Genomic DNA, 20,986 nt, shown 5'->3' with positions numbered 1-20,986 from the left:
GTTTGGTTTGTTCCTCAAAGGATGTAAGAGCACAAGCACGCTATACTTGAAACACTCGTTTTCGTGATTCGGAGGGAGTTTGACGTTTGTGAGAGTCCTTGTTTTTCTTTTCAACATTTCGGGAAGCTCGACCGTGCACCCAATACGCTTCGGTTTTAAGCGCGTTAGTTTTAAGTCGACACATTGGACGTCATTCGAGGTGAAACCAGACCCTTCTCTCGCATAGTTTTCAACGCGTTGCGAGGATTCTGCGATAGCAGCATTTATCGCGCCTTCGATTTCTTGGCGGTTATGAACGACTCTCATGTGAAGGTTCACGTGAAGGAGATGCGAAGTCAACCCGTCGGCTCCGTCCTTAACCATGAGCGCCTTCGAGCACAGACAAAATTTGAAAGGCATGGGATAAGCTTCGAGGACGCGCGTGATTACTGGAGCTATGCTCGGTAGATAGAGTCGCAAATCGTCGACGTTGTCGTCGTGCGGGGAACAGAGAAGCGTGTACCTAGTAGCCGTTCCGTCAAATGCCTCATCTGTGACAAAAAAAGGAAGGAATCGTCTCTCCGTGACGGAGGGATGATTCTCTACGACGTGCTCTCTCAATTCAACGATTCTACGACCCTGGACAGGCTCAGCTTCGTTTCGAAATTCTGGGCTTGCATCTGGTGATTCATCTCGAACCCTACCAGACAGAGGAATGAAATCTGCATACGACTGATCCCCTTCCCACATGAGCAATTCGTCGTCGTCGTCGTCCGTTTCAGGTATTACGAAAGGCGGACTACTGACTCTGTCGTCGTCGTCATCTGAAAGGACGACTGGGCTATTACCGAGATTCTCTATTCTAGCTTCGTGCTCTCTTTCTACGGCCACGAGCATGGCATCGATGGGGTCGTACTGACATACGAGACAGCGCGGCACTGCGATCAAACAAAATCAGTACGAGATTCCCCCTCACGAAACAATGCTCACTTTTCCCTTCAGTTGAGGAACGCTTGAGATTGATGATGATGATGAGAGAGGATGGGATGAGACCCTGTGTTCAGTGTCATGCGGTGACAGCGGCTATCAGTTCCTGAAAAACAATGTCATGCATAGAATACACTCTCACAGCAGAGACGGTCAACTTACACTTTGGTCCACGAAACGACTCACGTCGTGGATGAATGCCCCTCGTGGGCTGTCGATCAATCGTCGTAGAACTAGCGCACCTTTTATAGTAGCTACACCGCTCTCCTCCTCCTCGCATTGCGACGGTGTCGTCTGTACTTTGACCACCCCGCCTTCCGTCTTTCGCGCCTTTTTGCGATGTCGCATATGACAATGATACCATCGACGTTGAATAAAACATTACACTAATTTCTAGCTAACACTCTGGGACGACTCGTACATGACGACAAGAAGACCCAGAGTGGGATTCGAACCCAGGATCCTTCTACACTGGGCGCGACACACTAACCACCAATCTAATTCGTACTGCGTGACGTTTTTCGTATTGCGGGGTTCGTGTCTACACACGTCACAACATGTTCAAACACGTCCAAACATGTTCAGACATGTTCAGTGACGTCACAACATGTTCAAACACGTCCAAACATGTTCAGACACGTTCAATGACGTCATAAAGAGGAAGAGAGAGGAACGAGTGTGTCCAGGGGCGACTTCGCCGCCCGTGTCCGAACATGTTCAAACATGTTCAAACACGTCTTAACATGCCCAAACACGTTCAATGACGCCATAGAGAGTGAGAGGCAAAGCTTTACTATAAATGTCGAAGCGAATGGTCGATCGTCATTCCATCATGATCAGCTTGGTAGATCCTCGTAAGTAATACCCATGATGTCATCATCATCGTCGAAATGTTTGAAGAGTTTCGTTTCCAGTGTACAACACTTTTGCTGCGCGTGAAGTCGGTTTTTTCCCGCCTCACATATTTCGGGAGATTGGCAGCGCCCGCTTCTTCTGCACCAATTGCGGTGGATTGTGGTCCAAAGGTACGCTTCCTCGTTATTTTTTAATACGTTCTATAACCGTTCACATTTTTTTTTCAGAGCAAAAGCATTGGACGGACCGATTGATTCGCCCGTTTCTCGGTTGTCGGACGGTACCGTTCGACGTACGTTGCGAAGGACTTCGACTATTGAAGGAAGATGGAGAAGATGGACCATCAGTGTCACTCTGTGACTGAAGAAGATTGTACGTGTGTGTTTGAGTTAAAAAAAAAAAACACGCGTTTCTCACACTCCTTTCGTTGCAGATTACGAATGGCTACTGACGGAGATCTACCCCTGGTCCTAACCTTCAAGCCTCCTCCAAAGACCTTCTTTTTGCGAATCGGCGATCAACTGTCTACCTGTCGCTGCGGTGGACTCTGGTCGAGAAACCCCAGCCATTGGTTAGACTCGAGCCTTCGTCCGTATTTGGGCTGCCTTCCCGGCTACGAAACCAGAGCTGGAGCCTAATTCATGTGTAACGAGAAATAAAAAAAAGGTTGTCTACTCTCATTCCGTCTCAGTCATGATGACGCCCGAGCAGAGGTTTGCCACCTTTGTGCAAACGCGAATGTATCGGGACTTGCTGCGATTACGCGATTATATTCACGGCGATAGCTGCGAGGGAGACTTTCGCTCGATTCTCAAGACGATACCCTTACGTCTGTTCACCGTCAGTGGGAAGATTGCAAAGAAAATGAAGCGTTTCGTAGATTACAAGCTCGAGCTGTTGGAAAAGTATAGACGAGGAGAGGCAGTCGACCCGTGTCTCATCAACGCGGGTTTCAACCGGCCTATCGTCCGTCGCTACTGGCTTCTCCACACATCCCTCGACGTCACGGTGCAGACCGGCGACGACGGCGGTGAGCGTCGGGTCAGCACGTTGGAAGATCGTCTCGCAAGGGTCTTGTGTATGTCGTGAATAAATAAATAGACTATTTTTTACGAAACGAGTTCGCTCACGAGGAGACGTTTTATTGTTTCGTCATTCTCTTCGAGGTTACAGGAAAACATGGATACACAACTTTTCAAGCTGTAGCGTTTCGACATGCGCGTGGCTACGTAGATACAAAAAAGCCCGCAGTAAGGCGAAAAGGGTGATTGAATACACTTGTCGTTATACTCGTCCACTACAGGTAAAGTCCTTCGAAGGTTTGCTTCGATGGGGGGAAGTCCGTAGCTGTCGAAAAACACGGTAGACCCGTCGTAGTTTTTCAGGTAGAGCACCCAGTGCTGCCCGCGTCTTCTTCGCTCTTCCGTATTGATGATTAAATAACCGGGCTTGCGTAAAACGAAGGCTTCGTTGGAAGCGCAAATGCCTCTCAGCATGGAGGAAGCGAGGGGGTTCAGGGACACGAGTTCCAAGATGTCGCTCTCGTACATCTTTTCTTATGGGAAGGTGACCGTACGGTCCTTGTCGACGTACATGAGCTTGGGACACTCGGAAATCAAGAGGACGGTGACCGCGTGTGGAAGGGCTTTAGCGAAGCGTAATTGCAGGCGAACGTTTCCTTTTCGCCACTCGTTCAAATGCGAAGGAGAAGAACACTTGTCCACGTCCAGGTTGAAGTAGAGGAGGAACCCGTTCGTTTTAAATCGCTCGTAGCTATACTTGAAATGTTTCTCTCCCAGTTCTTGCAAGAAGTTAAAGTAGGGAATTTTGACGAGGTCGTTCTGAAAGTCGTACTCGGCTCGCACTTGCTGGCCGTCCACGGAGAGCATCGAATGAGACAGGTCGTAATGACGGAATTTGTAGGGGTTCGATTGGATGTCGCCGAGAAAGTCGGACGTGGCGAGCAGGGCGACGCATAATTTGGAAGGTACCCTTTCGGGGTAAACGTTTTCAAAGTGAGCGTCCAAGCTCCCGGCACTCAAGCTCCGCACCTTGGTTTCCAATCCGCGTAACACGTAGATGGCCGGCGTGGTCTGAAGCCGACGCTCGTATTCCAAAAACAGGGAAGGTGCCAGCGTCACCTTTTTCGAGTGTAACGTCATTTCTTTAATGTCCACCTCGTAATTGTACGTTTTCTTGTCTTTGGGGACCGATACGAGTTTAAATTCGTCGTTGTTTAATAGGAAAACGACGCGAATTTCGACGGCAGGTACCATCAGGCGCGGCTGTTGAAACAGGTCGGTATTGATCTGACCGACCAGGTTAAAGTATTTTCCACCCTTCGTCGCTTCGTAACGTTGTTTCGGACCGCGAGACGAGACGTCGTAATCGTCCGTTAAATGTTCGTCGTCCTCGACATAAAGTCCAGCCGCGTGCACTGTTTCTTGAGCCATGGGCGTGGAATGAAGCACCACGTCCAAAATACTCCTGTAGGCGTACAACTCGTTGGAACTGACGAGCTTGTTGTTCGCATAAACGGTGACCGTCTTAAACATGCCGCTCAACAGGTGGTTTATTGGGAAAACGACATCTTTCTCGTCCATTTCTTCCCCGTCGTCGCGAACAATGCGCACGGTCAAAGACACGAAACTGCCGTAGAGATCCAAGTGTGCCCTTTGCAAATTTTGAATACAAAACTCGATCACGGAATTATTTACTCCGTTGACCGGATAAAAAAGTTGGTACGAAGTATCTTCCACGCCGTATTGAATGGAAGGGGGTTCGAATATCATCACATCACTCGTTAGACAGATCGGCGTCTGTATTTTTCCTTTCGTTGACGTCATGACGGAGCGCGCGCAGCGGATGTGTGACCTTCACGGTGTACCAAAGATATCTGCAGGTGCGTCGTGTGTCGGCGCCTTTTGTTGTCGTTTGCGGCGTTTCTTCCCATTGTTGTTTCCAGAGCCCTCCATGGAATCCAGCACGTCTCTCCCTGTTGCTATGGCCGTCTTTTTTACTGCGCGCGATATTCCTTCGCCATCGGCCAAATTCCGCGCCAAGCGCTTCAACGTTCTCTTGGCGATCGGTTTTATTTGCTGCCAGATGGGAACGATAAACTTGGATATGTTGCTCAACACACCGCCCCCTCGTTGGAAAAGGGGTCCCGTGTACACGGGGATTATTTTGGGTGAATTACGGTACATATTTGAAATGCAACGTTAGATTGGTTCTGCCTTTGGACCGCAACGGCAAACGTCTTCCCGTTTCGTCCGCGAGAACGATCGTCACTGAGGGAATTTCGAATTGAGACAGGTTAAAATACTGGATGTTATCTAACGTGTAGGTGACGACGTGCTTGTCTTTCTCGTAATAAAAGGGTAGTATTTTTAATATCGGTTTTTTCCCGCTCCCCACGTACGTGGGTTCCACGATATCCGTGTACACGATTATGTTGTGAAACGGGGGTTCCAGGAGTACCTCGACGGAGCTCGTGGCATCCTCATCCCCCGTGAACACGGTACGCGATTCGAAGCCCAAAAGCACGGCCAGGTACTCGGAAAGTCTTAGGGTGGAGGTGCCCTCGGAAAGCCGAATTTTACATTTCTGTTCGGTTCCGTCGAAGCTGAAGCGCGCGCGTTCGCCTACGCGCTGATTAATCGCATTTAGAAGTGCTTGCGGCATCGCATAATAGCCGGGAGGCAGATGTACTTGCAAAGATCGAGGAATTTTCGTCTTGATCGTGAAAGAAAATTGACGCGCTACGGGGAGAGAGACGCGTAGCGTTTCTTCGTGTCCCTCGACGGGTGTGAGATGTAGCAGCTTGACAAAGGGTTCCGGCACGTGCAACCCTTTCGGCGTTTTCAGAGAGTAGACGTTATCCGCGAATTCTAGCGAGGCGTCCAGCTTGTGCGTCTGGAAATACTTGTTGAGTGTGTTCCGTAGGGACGTGGTTTCCGAATTCAGAGTGACGTCGCCGAAAGCGACGGGTGCGGCGTGCTCCAATAAGATGGAGGTGGCTTCGCGTTCGCTCAATTTGGGGGGTTTCACCGCACGACCTGCTTCGCGGGACGCTAGCGAGGCGTCGAGCGCTTGCGCGAGCCGAGGGTCCAATTCCACGGCTTTCACGTCCACGGGTAAGACGAAGTCGTATCGCGATTTATTGTACGCGAAAGAAACGTTGAATTCCGAAAGGGCTTTTCCCAAATCCCTCTCGAGATCCGAGGTGATACGAAAAGTTCTGCCGGCTTCCACCGTGTCCTCGAAAGAAACCTCGATTTTCGCATCTTGCCTTTCGTAGCCGATATTTAAAAAATCGTTACTTATGCTGAGATCCATCAGACCGACTTTATACCGATTCGAGAGCTGAAGCGGACTATCGAAAGCTACCGTGAAGGCGTTGAGTTTATTCGAGGGAAACTTATCCATGCTGGCGTTCGAGAGCAGGTGGACGTAGATGTCTGACATCATTTCCCAATCTTGACCACGTCGCTGCTCGGAACCCAACTGTCGTGTTCTTTGTCGTAACCGAACCAGCGAACCAAGGAGAAGCTCTGACCGTTCAGTTGCTTCTTTCTCAGCACTTTCGTTACTGGCCAAGGCTGATTGGCGTCTCGAGTTACGACGAGTACCTCCTCCGGGTAGAAAGATCCGTCCACTTCCTTACCCCGGTAATCTTCCAGGTGTACGACGGGAGGAGAGGTGTCTCTCAGGCGGGAGACGGTGAAAATCTGAGGCGACCAACTCCCTTCCGAGCTCTTATGAAAACCTTTTCTGTGTAGTAGGACCCTCACTTTATCCCCCAGTTTGAGCTTCTTTATCACGGAGGGTACGACGGGCTTCCCATTTATCTTATTGAACAGCTCCAATTCGTTTTCGGGCGTGACTTCGGACGGGCTGATGCCCAAAGTCCTGTGTTTGGTGGTGTTGTAGTCGCGCACGATCTTGGGAAGCGCGGAAACGAAGTGGTATTTTCCCGTTACTCTAAAATAACGGAATATTCTGTCGCGTAAAGTGCGTATGACGCGCTCTGCCTGCGATGCTTTGATTACTGGAGAGAAGGTAGAATACATGTGTACCTTCTTTCGTGAGAGATACTCCTTGACGGTCTTGTTGTAGAATTCCCCGCCTCTGTCGCAAAAGATGCGTGTAGGTACGTTACCTCCCCGAAAAAGTCTTATCATGGCCCTTTTCATTTCGGCGGGGCGCTTCGTCTTTAGCGGGAGGGTGCGCAGAAAGCGGGAGAGGGAATCGATTGCCACGAGAATGTAGCGGTAGCCACCGTTGAATCTCTTGTATTTTGAAAAATCGGCGAGGTCCATTTGCCACACGTCGTTGATCTTGAGCGCGATGATGCGTCTCCTATTAAACTTTCTTCTGACCGGATGGTGGAGCGTGTAGGCATCCAGCTTTCTGAGAATGGCGAGAGCCTTCTTTTTGCTCAAGTGATGCGCTTTTCTATAGCGTTCCACACCCCCCAAACCACCCTCTGGTTTCTCATATCCCTCCATAAGTCGTCCACGCAATGGAGGCCTGCTGCTGCTGCTGCTGCTGTTGAGGCTCGCGAGATTTGGGTAGAGAAATCAGACGCAATAGTTTCGAGACTTTGGGGAACCAGGAAGGTTTCTTTCCCGTCTTACGTTGCAACAAATAATTGACGAGTTCGTAAACTGAGGAGTGTCCGATGGGCTTGCCCGACACGGAGACACAACCCTCGCGATCCCAGGAAAGAACCTTCTTTAATTCCGAGACGACCCTTTCCGCTTCCTCTTCGTCCACCTCTGGAGAGAGGAGCGAATAGTCAAAGTCATTTGTAGTGTCGGACGCCTTGTTTTTATTGTCGTAGGGGTCAAATCCGTACTGCTTGAGTATGCGATACAGTGCTTGCAGTATGAGTTTCACTTTGACGTCGTCACTCTCCTTCGAGGAAAGAATGTTTCCGATGGAGGAGGAGGTGGTCACTTCAATTCTCTTGGCCATTGGCGAAAAGGTTCAACACGGCGGAAAGCAGGAGAGGAACCACCGACGAAAGAACGCCCTGTCCTCGCTGCTGAGACAGATAGCGCTTCAAACGTTGCGGATTCTTGTGAATCTTTTTGTAGGCGAGCCGTCGTAAAAAGCGTTTGTGCTTCTTCAAACGTGCGAACGTATCTGGAGCTAGAGCCACCTTTCCGTTCAATACATTGAGGCAAATTTCGGAGAGGTGTTTCATGTCGGACGAGGACGAACGTCTCAAGACGTCGCGGCGGCGTGGAGGGGGTAGAGTGGAGAGTACTTTGAGTAAAGTGAGGTGAGGGCAGAGATTCATTTCGGAGCGTAGATATATTGACGTTCTCCCGGAAAGATATTGCTACGCAACCTGTGATCCTCGTGCGTATAGTTGTGAAGATCCACGAGTAAATATGCGTGGGGCGACGACATCGCTTGTTTATATGCGTCCAGAAAATACTCCAATCTTTTTCTGCCAAATAGCTGTTGGCCGAAATGTTCCATCTGGTTCACGCTGCGCACGGTGCGCCACAGGACGACGTAACTGGCGTTGTAGGATATTGTTCTAAAATGGCTACTGTCGAAAAAGATGTTTTCAACGAGTAAGAAGATCGAGGCGTTGGCGTGGTGAGAACCCCGAATGAAAAGATCGGTCACCTCCTTCAAGGAACCGGCGTCGGTCATGTGATCGTCGACGACGATCAGCGTAGCGCGCGACGTGTCCCACTCTCGCGGTAGCTCCTTGGTAAATTTTACGGAGTCCCCGAATTCGTCCTGCATGCTTGGCGAAGCATATTTCTGCACGTAGAATATTTGTGACGGAGGCTTGTCTACCACGTCGTTCAGGTTCCTCAACACGTTACCAACGAAAGTAGATTTGCCGCACATGGAGGGGCCGCTTAAGATACAGCGAAAGGGATGACGGAAACGAAAAGGTTCGGGGGAAGACATGTTACGTGCGTACACGTTGCACGAAGAAAAAGAAGAGACTGAGACTCGAAGAGAAATGCATCGCTTTTATTTACACATCCTCGTCGTCGTCCTCTACATCGGAACTGCGTTCCCAATACAGATTGTCCAGGCTAAAGTTGGACTTCTTTTTCGCCAGTCTGTCCATCGCTAAGATGCGGTCGAGCGTCTTCATCTTGTCCTGACACATTTCTTGACGTGCTTGCAACCATTCCAGACGGTGGACTTGAAAGGCTTCCTCCACGATGCCGCGTATAAATTCGCGAAGTTCTTCGTTTTTTGTCTTTTCCTTGCGACGACGAGAAACGCAGGAGAATAAACCACACATGGCGTTTTCCACGTATCGGTCAGAATGATGACGCGAGCGCGGTGCGCTCTGCCTTTATACAGATAAACGCGCGCGCGCAAAGAACGGAGAATGAAAGCGAAACTGAAAAGCCACCCGTCGCCGCTAGGAGCGCGCGCGCGCGCGCAGCAGAGAGCCGAAACCGAAAACACCCGCGGCCGGCGCAGGGGGCGCTAGGAGCGCGCGCGCGCGCATGCGCGGACGGGTGGAGCAGAGGGCGCGCGCGCGTCGCCTCACTCAGTTTCTCTGGGACCGTCGCGGAAGACGGACGTGCGCTCCGCGCGCTCGCTCATTTTCTGGCTGGCTCTCGTAGAGAGCAGACGTGTGTGTTCTCCGCACTGGCTCAGTTTCTGCCTGGAAGTTGCCGCGGGGGAAAAGGTGAGTGATTTGACGCGCTCCTTTTCTCGTATGTTTGCCGTGTTTAGCGGTGACCGCGCTCGTGCTAAGCCTTTTCTCGCATGTTTAGACTTGTTTTGCGGTGTCCAAGCCTGTTGACGCATGTTTAGCGATGTGTGGTTCCCGCCTTGTGTTAGCTGCGTAGTGTTGAGGTTAGGCCTAAGCGATCGCCCCCCCCGTAAGCCTTTTTCCTCGTATGTTTAGTCTTGTTTTGCGGTGAGCAAGCCTGTTGACGCATGTTTAGCGATCTGTGGTTCCCGCCTTGTGTTAGCTGCGTAGTGTTGTGGTTAGGCCTAAGCGATCGTCCCCGTAAGCCTTTTTCCCCGATGTGTACTGTTTTCTCTGTGCTGTTTTAGCAGTAGCGGTTAGACCTTTTCTCTCGCATGCCTAGACTTGTTCAGCAGTGCTGCCATTTTTACCTGTCGCTAGTATCTTGTTGTCTGTCTTTCTCGTCTAGAGCTATGATAGTGGCGCCATCTGGTGTGATGCCTTGCAACTAAGTGGCCACCTGTCGTCGATCTCTGCAACTACCAGTCGTCAACAAGCAACATGGCGGGCGCTGGTCACTCGGGTGTTGCGGAGCGGGTTCTTCGCCGCGGCATCGATGATTTTCGAATAAATTGTTTCTCTCCACTCTATTTCCATCTTTTTATTTTATTTTCTACCTATTTTTTTTATTTTTATGGACACAGATTGTCCGCAACGCACAGGGTGGTCTGGACACGTCCTAGATGCTCCCCAATTAGTGTGATGACTCCCTGGAGGGTCCTGATTAATGTGGGGGGTCCCAATTAGCTCTAATTGCTAATTAAACGTGTCCAGAAGCCTTGTAGCGTTGCGGACAGTCTGTGTCCAGTAACTACTACTGCGAGTCATACAGACAAAACTTAAAATGGCCTAACAAATGCTTATATATAACCTTTTCAAATATTTTAGAAAAGGATGGCAACAAAGACACCGGTCTATAGTTGGCCACTACATCGGCCTTCCCACCTTTAAAGATCGGGGTAACGACAGAAAGCTTCCATAACGTGAACTTCCAACGCCTGATATACGGACGGAGCCACTTTGTGGCGTCTAAAAAATGTAGGGAACAGTATACTGTGATATTTTCATCTATTAACGGTGTTAAAACTTATGAGGAGTGGTTGATTATGGTAGCGCATGCGTTGTTTGCAGAGCTGTCTGCTCTCATGCACAAAGCGCCTTGAACGTCACGTACATTCGCGTACCTTAGAAGCCGGGAAGGGTAACTGTAATGGTAAGGAAAGAGAAACGGTATATTACCGAAATTGGAGATGGTAACGATAACGGAAACGCGTACCACTGTCCGCCATTACCGGAAACAGAAACGGAAACGAAAATTATCACCGGTACTGAATTCGGGTAATGACTATTACTGTTGTGCGACGACATTTCAGTGACTTTTCATTTAATTTTTGTATTTTAATGACTCCATTCGCTGTAATACTCTAAATACTACACGAGAGCATGGAAACAAAGCGCGGTATTGGATATCGAGGGTGCATCATTCGCTTGCCTACTCGTGACATTACCTTCCTACACAATATCAAGACATGAGACTTACACAACATAGACTTCACACACTCTACTCCACCATAGCACGAGGATGACAGCATATGATTTTTGTTTTTATTTTTATTTTTTTTGTTGCTTTCTTCATTTTACCGTGGCTATGTCAGTATTGTGTACTACTGAGAGCGTCCGCCCATGAATACGACATAGGATGAAGGTTACGCCCATCTTGGGTTGTTGTACTCAGAGTGACTGAAGATATGTTCCTACACTTCTTTAAAAGTCTTGCAAGATATGCGCATCCCAACGACGCTGAGTTTGAGTTTGATTATAGAAAACGACGTAAAATTACTCGTGTAGTGTATATGCGTGACACCGAAGCAGCACTTGGGCAAAACAGGGTGCTGACAGAGCCGAACGGGCTGTCCTTTCGCAGCTCTGTAACAGCCGTTCCATTACCGGAAACAGTAACGGAAACGAAATTAAATTCTGGTATCAGAAGTTCCTAAAGTGTCTGTGAAAAATCTGTTTCAGGACAAACCTCAAGGAGGAGAGATTATTGAGTACAATCCGAGGACAGAAATTGCAAATGTAAGTGATAGTACAAATGTAAGCTGCTCTTGGGAAACGGTGCATGAATCGACGTTGGCAGGTATCCGGAGACCTCGAGTACATCAGCGTGGCCTACCGCCTGAGGACACACCCCTCCGGCTTGAGGGAGGTATCTGCCACTGTGGCCATATTGAGGTAAGAGAACGGGAGGCAGGATTTCCATGGTTACAGCTGAGTAACTATGTGAGTGCTTTGTTTGTTTGACTGTTCGTAAGAGTAAAGAAAAGAGGAGATTGAAATCGTCTCCTGACATGTTCTGCTTCTCCTAACATAAATTCATATGTATCCATATGTTTGTAAATGCTCAAGTGTCGCCACGCCAGCACTGGACAGCAGGTTCGGCCTTATTGAGCATCAACGGCATTTCTCATCATCAGCAGAATAAACCTCTACCCGACAAACGTCATCATGACGTTGGTAGACAGACCGAAACCAAAACAGATCGGAAGGGGGAAAGCTGGGTTCCACGAATGAGCAATTGTTCGCTGAAAGAAAGTAGGACCGAAGGTCACGTCCCTTACAGAGACCATCGTAATCCCCTCAAGACCGTGGCTTTCAGGCGCGACCTTGTTCGCCACTAGCTTTGGACGTAGTTCAACTCTACCAAACTTGTGGCTCTGTCGAACATTACGACGTCATTTGTTTACATACAGGTAAAGGTCTATTGCGGCTATTTTTCCCCTAGTATACTTCACCGGCTTTGCACTGTGCTTTCAGTGGTGTGTTCGCACACCCTGACGGGAGGAATGACGTGCTACGCGACCTCCTGATGCCATCTGCGCAAGCGTTGCCTACCTGCATACTGCTGATGATTCCCTAATAAGACCGAAACAGCTGTCGAGCCGTGGCGTGGCGACGTTTGATTAACTTACAAACATATGCGCGCAACCAGAGAGCTAAAGCTATATTTTCGCTCTCATATATGTGTGTGTGGATAACTTAATACAGATGGAAGCAAAAAAGCAAGTAGTGCAGATGCTTGGGAAGTCATACAAGGAATAAAAACAATTGCTTGTTCGATTACGTCTTGAAACTAGAAAATTAAATTGGAGGTACCAGCAATAGATTTACAATTGCATTTAAGGGTCGACGTTTTCGGCAGTCAGCGCTGCCTTCGCACGACTAAACTTCAAATTAGGTGGCTTATTAACGAGGGAAAGAGAGATGGGCACAGTACGCGTGGAGCGGCGTTGGTATCGTTCCAGGTGCATTGTCACTGGTCATCTATGGAACACTTGCAGGGGCGTTGGGTGTCTCCCAGGAGAGTTCTCCCTGGTTGTCCGACAAACCTGTTAACCATATTTATTTATTTACCTTAAGAGCCCGAAGGGGCATTACATAAGGGGGGTACAACTGATGCATCCAAAATGAACAGCAACAATAGAACAATCTTACATAGATAACAAAGATATAAGAGTTAATTAGATAATGAAATCAGACAAAGCAGCCTTAAACAGTGCTGCATCTTTAATTGTGACTATGGAAGATGGTAATGTGTCCCATTCTGAGATGGCCAATGGGATGGGTGATTTAATAAACGTAGTGGTTCGAGCCCTTGGGCGGGTAATGTAACATGCATGATGAATACGCGCAAGTCGATGAGGCAGAGGAAGCAAACTCAAGTCAATTTCGAAACATGGAGAATAATAAAGATTATGTAAAAGACACAGCCGGGATATTTTCCTCCGGATTTCTAATACATAAAAAGAGTCTGAGCGGAAGAGGGCCGGGAGGTTTGCCCTATGCCAACATTTCCTAGCGACTGGAAACATTTCTAAATGCACTCTGACTGTGTTAGATAAACGATAAAGATAAACGAGTCTTATTGTCTACAGTTTGCAGCCTTAGCCCATAGACCGAATTTTTAGCAGTGCTGTTGTACAACGTACTGCAGAAATCGTACTATGCTTTCGTAAAGTTCCTGTTAATGTGCTGTAACGTTTGCAGTTCTACGATCCGATCCATCGCTTGATTAAAGCTATAAAGAAGGTGAAGGCAAGCGCAACGTGTGAAGCCCACGGTGAAGACTGAGACAGCGGAAGTGTAACCTGGATAGGCCGTCTATTACGTTTTATTATTATTATTATTTTATAATTTTGGTTATACGTTGAGGGATCACAAGGGTCATGGGTATATTGGGACGTTGAGGCACCACAAGGGTATATTCCATATACACAACGGGTTGTGGTTTTTGGCTGTGTTCTTTATCTTGGCAGGCACAGTGATAGAACTGTTGACCAGAAATGACAGTTCTATTGCCCATGTATTGCCCATGTGTCCATGTATTGTGTATCATGAAATTGAGTTTGTGTTATTGTAGTGTGTAGAAGCATTATTACGGTAGTAGTGTAGCAGTAGGTAGTAGGTAGTGTAATCTGATGTGAATTTAGATATGCCTTACTTCTGAGCAGCTGGAGGTGACACACATCATGGAGGCAATATACCCTTTATTTTTCTGCTGATCTGAGGAGTAGTCTGCACAGTCACAAGGTGTTTGCAAAACCGGAACGAAAAGTGAAACTGAAACTCGAGCCAAGAAAAGTAGTCGCTGAGATAAAGGCTATCTTAAGATGTAGTCATTTACCTTTCTCTCTGGTTACTGACATTTCCGATTTCTGAAATTAACTGGAGTATGATTCCCATACAGTATGTCGTAAGACAAAGTTGCGATAAAGTACGCGCCTCATAAGATCGTCATAAGTTACAGCGAAACCCCAAGAAGGCCCCCGAGCTGTCGCAAGTCTATCAAGAGGAAACGTTGGCCGGAGCTCTTGTAAATGCTCAAACTTCGCCACGCCAGCACTGGACAGCAGGTTGTCGTATTGCCAACTGTAGGATGGGAGAGCAGGTTTGGCCTCTGTATTGGCATCAGAGCGGAAGACCAGCCACACAGACTGGCTCCCTCTAACGTTTCACACGGACTAAACTAAGGCTACGTAGATGCCAACTCTAGAGCAATATGATCTCTAGATTAATATGTGTGCTGGACGTCACCTTATTCGGCATCAACGGCATTTGCCATCATCAGCAGAATTGCGGCTATTTTTTTCCCTAGTATACTTCACTGGCTTTGCACTGTGCTTTCAGTGGTGTGTTAGGATACCCTGACAGGAGCTGCTGCCTACTTGGTCGCTGTGGATTTCAGAGAGTTAGAACTGCGACATGCTTTGAGATGGCAACAGGCATCGTAGCGAACATTAGAAACTTAGTTGTGAATCCGACCCCTGGTTTATCAAAACTGGTTCTGTGAAACCAAGTTCTCCTTCCCGCACGCTACATCGTATAGCTGAAATCAATCGCTCATTAGTCACCAAAAACTTCGTAGGAATCCGGAGCTTCGGGCGATCTCGCCATCGAAACCCCACACGAAATAGTGGTGTAGAGGAGGTGGTGTTCCTCTACATGAGTCCTGACCGGCATGATACTGGTTGTGTTTGTTTATTCAACTCGTGCGACCCGAGAGACGGAGTCGTGACGTATGAGTGTCATCGTACATCATTGACTCCAGCGACTCGCATCGAAATGAGAGCCGCTGGGAGTCTCCTCTCGAGCACCTCTCTGTTGATCCCTCGAATTTTCGAACGGGAGTCTCTGCAAGGCCGATGACGTCAAGAGAGCCTCACCAGGGCATTTTCGCCCAGCAAGAGTCGACTCTCGAGTTGCTCGAGACCAATAAGCGAACACGACCACAAGTCACGGTCAAGTGCGCTATGATTCGGGATTACGGTTGGCTAGGAGCAGGATTGTTTCTAAGAGCGTAGCAGTAAGAATCCCGCGTCAGGTTTACTCCAGTCTGCTCAAGACAAATTATTGTTCATGTGACATCACTATCATATTTTGAACCAATATTCTGTTAGTAATCGATTGACTTCTTTTTTTATATAAAATTCTGTACGAGCCTGTCTAAGCCTGGGACTGTGCTATCAAATGAAGTTTGTTTTTAAGAGTGTAGCATACAAGTTGACTTGAAAACTTTTGTTGCCAAAGCTGCACAGTTTCGCTCAGAAGGAAACTGCAAAGATGTCACAAACACAAAATGGTACTCAAGGGTGTCAACCCTGTGTTCCTTTGTACTGGGCCCTTTTTGTGAATTTTTTTTTATTTGCTGTATATAGTGCTACATACACGACATCTTCTCATAGTGTGGACTTGTGTGACATTTACAGGTCACAGTCAGGTGTCACAGATAGACCCAACCCAAGAGGCGACGCAGAGGAGGGAGAAGACGAAATGTCGGATAACTAATCACATCGTCACGTGTGCCACTGGTCTAATGAAACCATGAGACTTTGTCGTCCGTCCATCTTGTTCCGTGTCTTCCAGTGCCCTACCATGAGTCTATACCAGCTTGCCTACACCCTCTCCCTTCTTTATTGACTGGGTGCTTCATGTGTGCATAATGTTGTCAATGTCGAACAGTACCTACCAGCTCCGGTGGCGCAGCGGTAACGCGTGCGCTTGGAGACTGGGAGGTCCGCGGTTCGAATCCGCGGGCCGGCTGTGCCGTCTGGGGTTTTTCCTGGGTTTCCCTCAGATGTGTAATAGGCGTATGCCGGCACAGTTCCCCTGAAGTGCGTCCCATGGACGCAGCTATCCTCCCTCCGAGCGGATTCCGCTCGGTCTTCCACTTCACCCTTTCCTCTCCACCACCCTTCCCTTCCCGAGAAACATGGCGCCTAATCAGGCAGGCAGACCTCTCGGGTTCCTCCCAACGACACTCCTCCTCCTCCTCCAAAAGTACCCGCAACACTTGCGCTACATACTTTTTCTCCAGTGCGGCACCCAAGCGGTCTTCGGAAGCTGTAGAGTTGATTCCTGAGAGAAGCGTGCACCAGTGTGCTGCTCGGAACCTGCTACGGTAGTTTCGGCATTGCTTCGCTTAACGTGCCCACAAAGTGCATTAGATTTCACTGGGTTGCTCTCCAACAGCACGTGACTGAAATATTGTGTACATAATCTGTCATCTGATCACGTCTGACACTTAAGTTAATCCCAGCTAAGCCCCGTAACGATTAATTTGTTTAGAAGATACCTAATGCTTCTTCTTCGCTTTTTAACACGACCTACTGGACTATGAGGACCATGTCATACGGACCCCTTATCAGCGCACCATTTGGAGGCTAGCGGCGGCGCTACTCATCAGCCTGCTTATTGCTTCCTCAATTTCTACAGTACTCTGTATCTTAGCTTACCTTAGTATTTGTGTACAAGCGGTGGATGTCTCACGAGCGGTGCGTTTCACCACGATGCCATGCCACGCCACGTTTTCCAAGGAACTGTTGCTATCGTCTGCTACGGTAATCGTGTGTCCGCTCCCGCGCGTTCAAAATTCAAATCTCTATAGTCCAATCATAATGCACACATCGCGTGCCGATAAGTGGTGCCCGTATAGCGGATCGTGTGGACGGGCTTCTCATTGGATTTGCTGATATGACGTGGCCTCTACATGTAATCTAGTAGATCACGAGTTTTAATTGAAGCCCACACACCATAAAGGGTTTTGACCATGACTTATACTTGCGACCCCAATAATAGGGGAGAGCTACAAATCTTCAGAAATTTTCAGTGATGCGGTGTTGCAAAACACTGAAGCGGTTTCGAACGAACTCACTTCGCAGCAGTATGAAGGGAAGCAATTACTATTTTTCAAACTACTGCAGTATATGTAGCTTGCAGCAGACTCATCTACCCCTCTGAAGGAATGACCTCGTCCACTCTCGCTCACTTTTGCTTGCCGCTTGGGTGTCTTAGCGGAGAAAAAATGCGCAGCTCGCAGATTGTTTCGTACACATCTGTCAGGATTTGTACCTTTTCGGAAAATTTTAATTATATCGGTTAATACATATTTGGTTGCTTACATTGGATATGCAACTGCCATGACAGCTACGCAAGGTGTGCCGGGGACATATGAAGTGTGGGCAAGGTCTGTGATATACCTGTCTGTACATTTTTTTAAAATCGAGGGATACAACTCCCTCCCCAGCCATTAGAAAGTAGCCGCAAGTATTGTTTTGCTCAAAGCACCAAGAATGGCTGTGATAAGTCGTGTGCCAATATGAATAGATACTATTAGCCATATCGAACTGAAAAATTTGCCAAGGAAAGGTAACTTACTCTGCGTTAAGATACAAAGGGAAAAAATAGGCGATGTCGAGTTGCCGGAGGTGAGTAAATAAGTGACATTACATTGTACGAGCGTTTAGTATACCGTTTTATATCACCCTTTGATTTTCTGCGTTGATTGGAAGGCCCACAGCCAAAACATATCAATTCAGTCACACATACACGATGTTTCACAATGTTTCCCATACAAATTTGGCACCCCAAAACACGCAACAACCGTCAGAAAAGCACTGTCATCAAGTCGCGTACTCGTCCAAGTTGCCCCACCCAAAGTATAGGATGAAGGAAAGGATGTCACACAGAGAACAGCACGCAACATCCGATCTCACTATCAGTAACCGATGGCTGCTGACAGCTAACCTTCCGAAGGCAAAATACGTGGCTGCTCCCAGTCTCCTGGCCTCTTTGTCTCTCGTTTATGCTGTTTCTAATTCCATGCACAGTGAGAGTGTCTTCGGGCCATGCCGACAGTGCCAGAACCATGAAAACTGAAAGCGCCTTGCAGTGATAGCTTCTTTTCCGGTGTCATATAATTGAAGTATATTTGAAGAAACTTAAAATTATGGTCTGTATAGGAAGCCACAGGCTTTCTAATTAACGCAAACGAAGTTACCTTTCCGTGACAAATTTTGGGTTAACTTAAGGTAATTTCCACAGTTTAGTGTGATACACTCATGCAAACCGCGTCTTTAGATGGCAGAAGACTTCGTAAATAGTGTGCAGAAGGTTTCCAATTTTTATCGCACATGTATTTTTATAATTAAGGATGACTCTCTTACAGCACCCACTCTTACAAGCACTCATTATAGTGTTGCTGTACTGTGCTCAGCTGCTTGCAAACTCCTCAATAAATTGTTTTTCAATATATATTTAAACTTTCTTTCCATTTGCATTGTTAGACATGCAAGCCACAAGCAACTGTCCGAGAACAGATTAACACGTGAAATTGTTGCATTGTCAGTAGATGGACGGAATATATAGGTCCCATATCCCAGTAAACCACAAACGTCTATTAGACATACCAGAAAGATCCAAACATCTAAGACATCTGGGATGTCTAGTAGACATCCGGATATGTCCAGGTAACGTGGAATGGATGTACTATGGATCGTCGGAAGCTCATCCATAACTGTATAAATGGATGTCCTCTGGATGTAACAGCTGGACATTTGTCACATCCAGTGGACGTGCTTGTGAGGCATTGCGACGTCTAATATACGTCCAGTCGATGTTCCTACCGGATTAACATACGATAATTTCGTCTATTTCGAATTTGTCGATACTTACAAGTATCTCGGAGTTATATCTTCAGACCTGCGTTGGAATAACCATGTGAATCACATCACGAGAAGAGCAAGTAAGCGTCTCTGGGGGACATACTCGGATGTCTACTAGACATCCAAAATATCCACGGTGTACCAACCTCTGGATGTCCATTAGACGTTTGTGGTTTGCTGGGATAGCGTAGGTGGCAACATCCTGGTACAGTCCTCCGAATGTCACATACGACATCCCCTGGACAAACAGGGTACGTCCGTGAATGCATCTTTAACCGTCCCACAGACGTCCACAGGACGACGCGCTTAGGACATTCATGTGTCCAGAGATGGATGTCCTAAAGACATGTTCGTCCTAGATGATCGCGACGATCACACCATTCGTCAGTTACGAGCAGCTTCTCGACTCAGTGCTCGACGGACGCCCATTTAAAAAACAACAGCCCAACAGCTGCCTCTGCGAGTTTTACGGTCAGAGAAGCCGCGGATGTGTATTGTGTTGCGGTGCAGTGGGCCCGGTAGCGACTCTCTGCATTGGCACATCGTTGCAGTGTGCATTACGCATAAAAAAAAATTAAAAACAAACAAACGGATCTTTGTTCAGCATAGCCCCTCTATGAAATATTCTCTTATTGTTTTGTTGTATTGCCGCAGAACCTCTGGTGCGCTGCTGAATCGTCTGGGTTGGACTCCGAGGCTATGCACGGCCGTGACTTTGTTGTTCGCATGCGGTCGAAGCCCAGGCTTCATAATTTATCAAGAGAACCTCATACCGCTCTTTCGACCTTGCTATGCCCGCCGCGAAGATTTGGAGGTCCGTGCTGCACATCGTGCGTGCGGTGTTGTATAGGAAAGGGGGATATAGTCATGCTCCTGGGTTTTGTTCAATTTCTGCTAAATCACACATACAGAAACGATGCTAACGGGACATGTATGTATAGAGTAGACGCATGCATATATATTACACATTCTGCATTTGCAATATTCGAGGAAACTAATCTGTAATTACTTTACCAAATATTCACATGCAGTTTTCTTGGTTTGGGATTTTTCGACTTATCCCCTTATTGCATATAGAGGCTCAATTAGTGTTACCCTTGTCAAAAGGCCCTCTTGAAATTTTTGCTGCATAGTTGTTACCATTCCACTGACGCTCAAACGCACCACACTTTACGGTCTAACGGTGACATCCGAAGCACACTGGCCGTTCTGCGCTGTGTTAAACAAAACTATTACAAGGAGCGCATGTAGCCATTTTGACGAACATGATAGTTTTTTTTTTTTTCGCGGAAATCCGAGATGGTCGAGTCATGCGACCGGGACACTTGAGCTGGAATGACCCTAAGCGGTGTTGGTCGTGGTGATAATAGGACTGCTCGCCGTTGTCGCTCAGGCGGGAAACGTCGCGACTATCGTACGGGGTATCGTACGTCCTGGGTCGGCTTCACAGGGAGCTGTGCCAACATTTGTCTGAAAGCCGTCTTGCTCCCAGTCTTGCTGTGGAACACAGTCTCAAGACACTGTATATTGCTCGGGTGCATCGAAATGACCGTCAAGTGTCCTATCAACGCGCGGCTTCAGACACACGAAGGTGGTTCGTCATGTAGCGGATACTCTCCCGCGGAGAAATAAGAACGACACACCTGCAAGAGTGGCGCATAAGGAGCCAAAGGCTGATACCGGGATAGGCCCCGAAAGCAAGGATAGTTAGAACCACATCTGGGCATCCCTGCGGGGACCCATCCCAGTCCTCCTCATCAATCAAACGATAAATACCCCCAAAAGACAGAAACGTCCTGCGATCGTCCACAGAATGTCAACCCCGGACGACGATGACATCCTCAGGAAGTTATCAACTGGTCCTCCCAGTCTTACCTCCGTGTTAAAGTGGGACTCCCGGTCATATCACCTGCACATC

The 20,986-nt window shown here is 47.9% G+C and overlaps 1 protein-coding gene and 1 long non-coding RNA gene across 3 annotated transcripts in view; both read left to right on the top strand.

Annotated features, from left to right (window-relative positions):
- LOC135387892 (uncharacterized) overlaps window positions 1–18,660 on the top strand; it is a 66,838-nt gene extending 48,178 nt beyond the window's left edge. For both annotated transcript variants that reach the window (XR_010421262.1, XM_064617092.1), the window contains 3 exons: window positions 11,591–11,647; window positions 11,709–11,803; window positions 15,835–18,660. Coding sequence is in view for 1 of the 2 variants with exons in the window: in XM_064617092.1 (XP_064473162.1) it covers window positions 11,591–11,647; window positions 11,709–11,803; window positions 15,835–15,913 (231 nt within the window). In the remaining variant the exon portion in view is untranslated. The remainder of the gene's footprint in view (window positions 1–11,590; window positions 11,648–11,708; window positions 11,804–15,834) is intronic.
- On the top strand, window positions 9,254–10,158 carry LOC135387894 (uncharacterized). Its single transcript, XR_010421265.1, has 2 exons — window positions 9,254–9,502; window positions 9,978–10,158. It is a non-coding gene; the product is annotated as an uncharacterized LOC135387894 (long non-coding RNA).
- Window positions 18,661–20,986: the final 2,326 nt, after the last annotated feature.

The sequence above is a fragment of the Ornithodoros turicata genome, chromosome 3, assembly GCF_037126465.1.
Source record: "Ornithodoros turicata isolate Travis chromosome 3, ASM3712646v1, whole genome shotgun sequence".
NCBI classification, from domain to species: domain Eukaryota; kingdom Metazoa; phylum Arthropoda; class Arachnida; order Ixodida; family Argasidae; genus Ornithodoros; species Ornithodoros turicata.
Note: the sequence above shows the minus strand (reverse complement) of the source record. Positions and strands in the feature narration are given on the sequence as shown.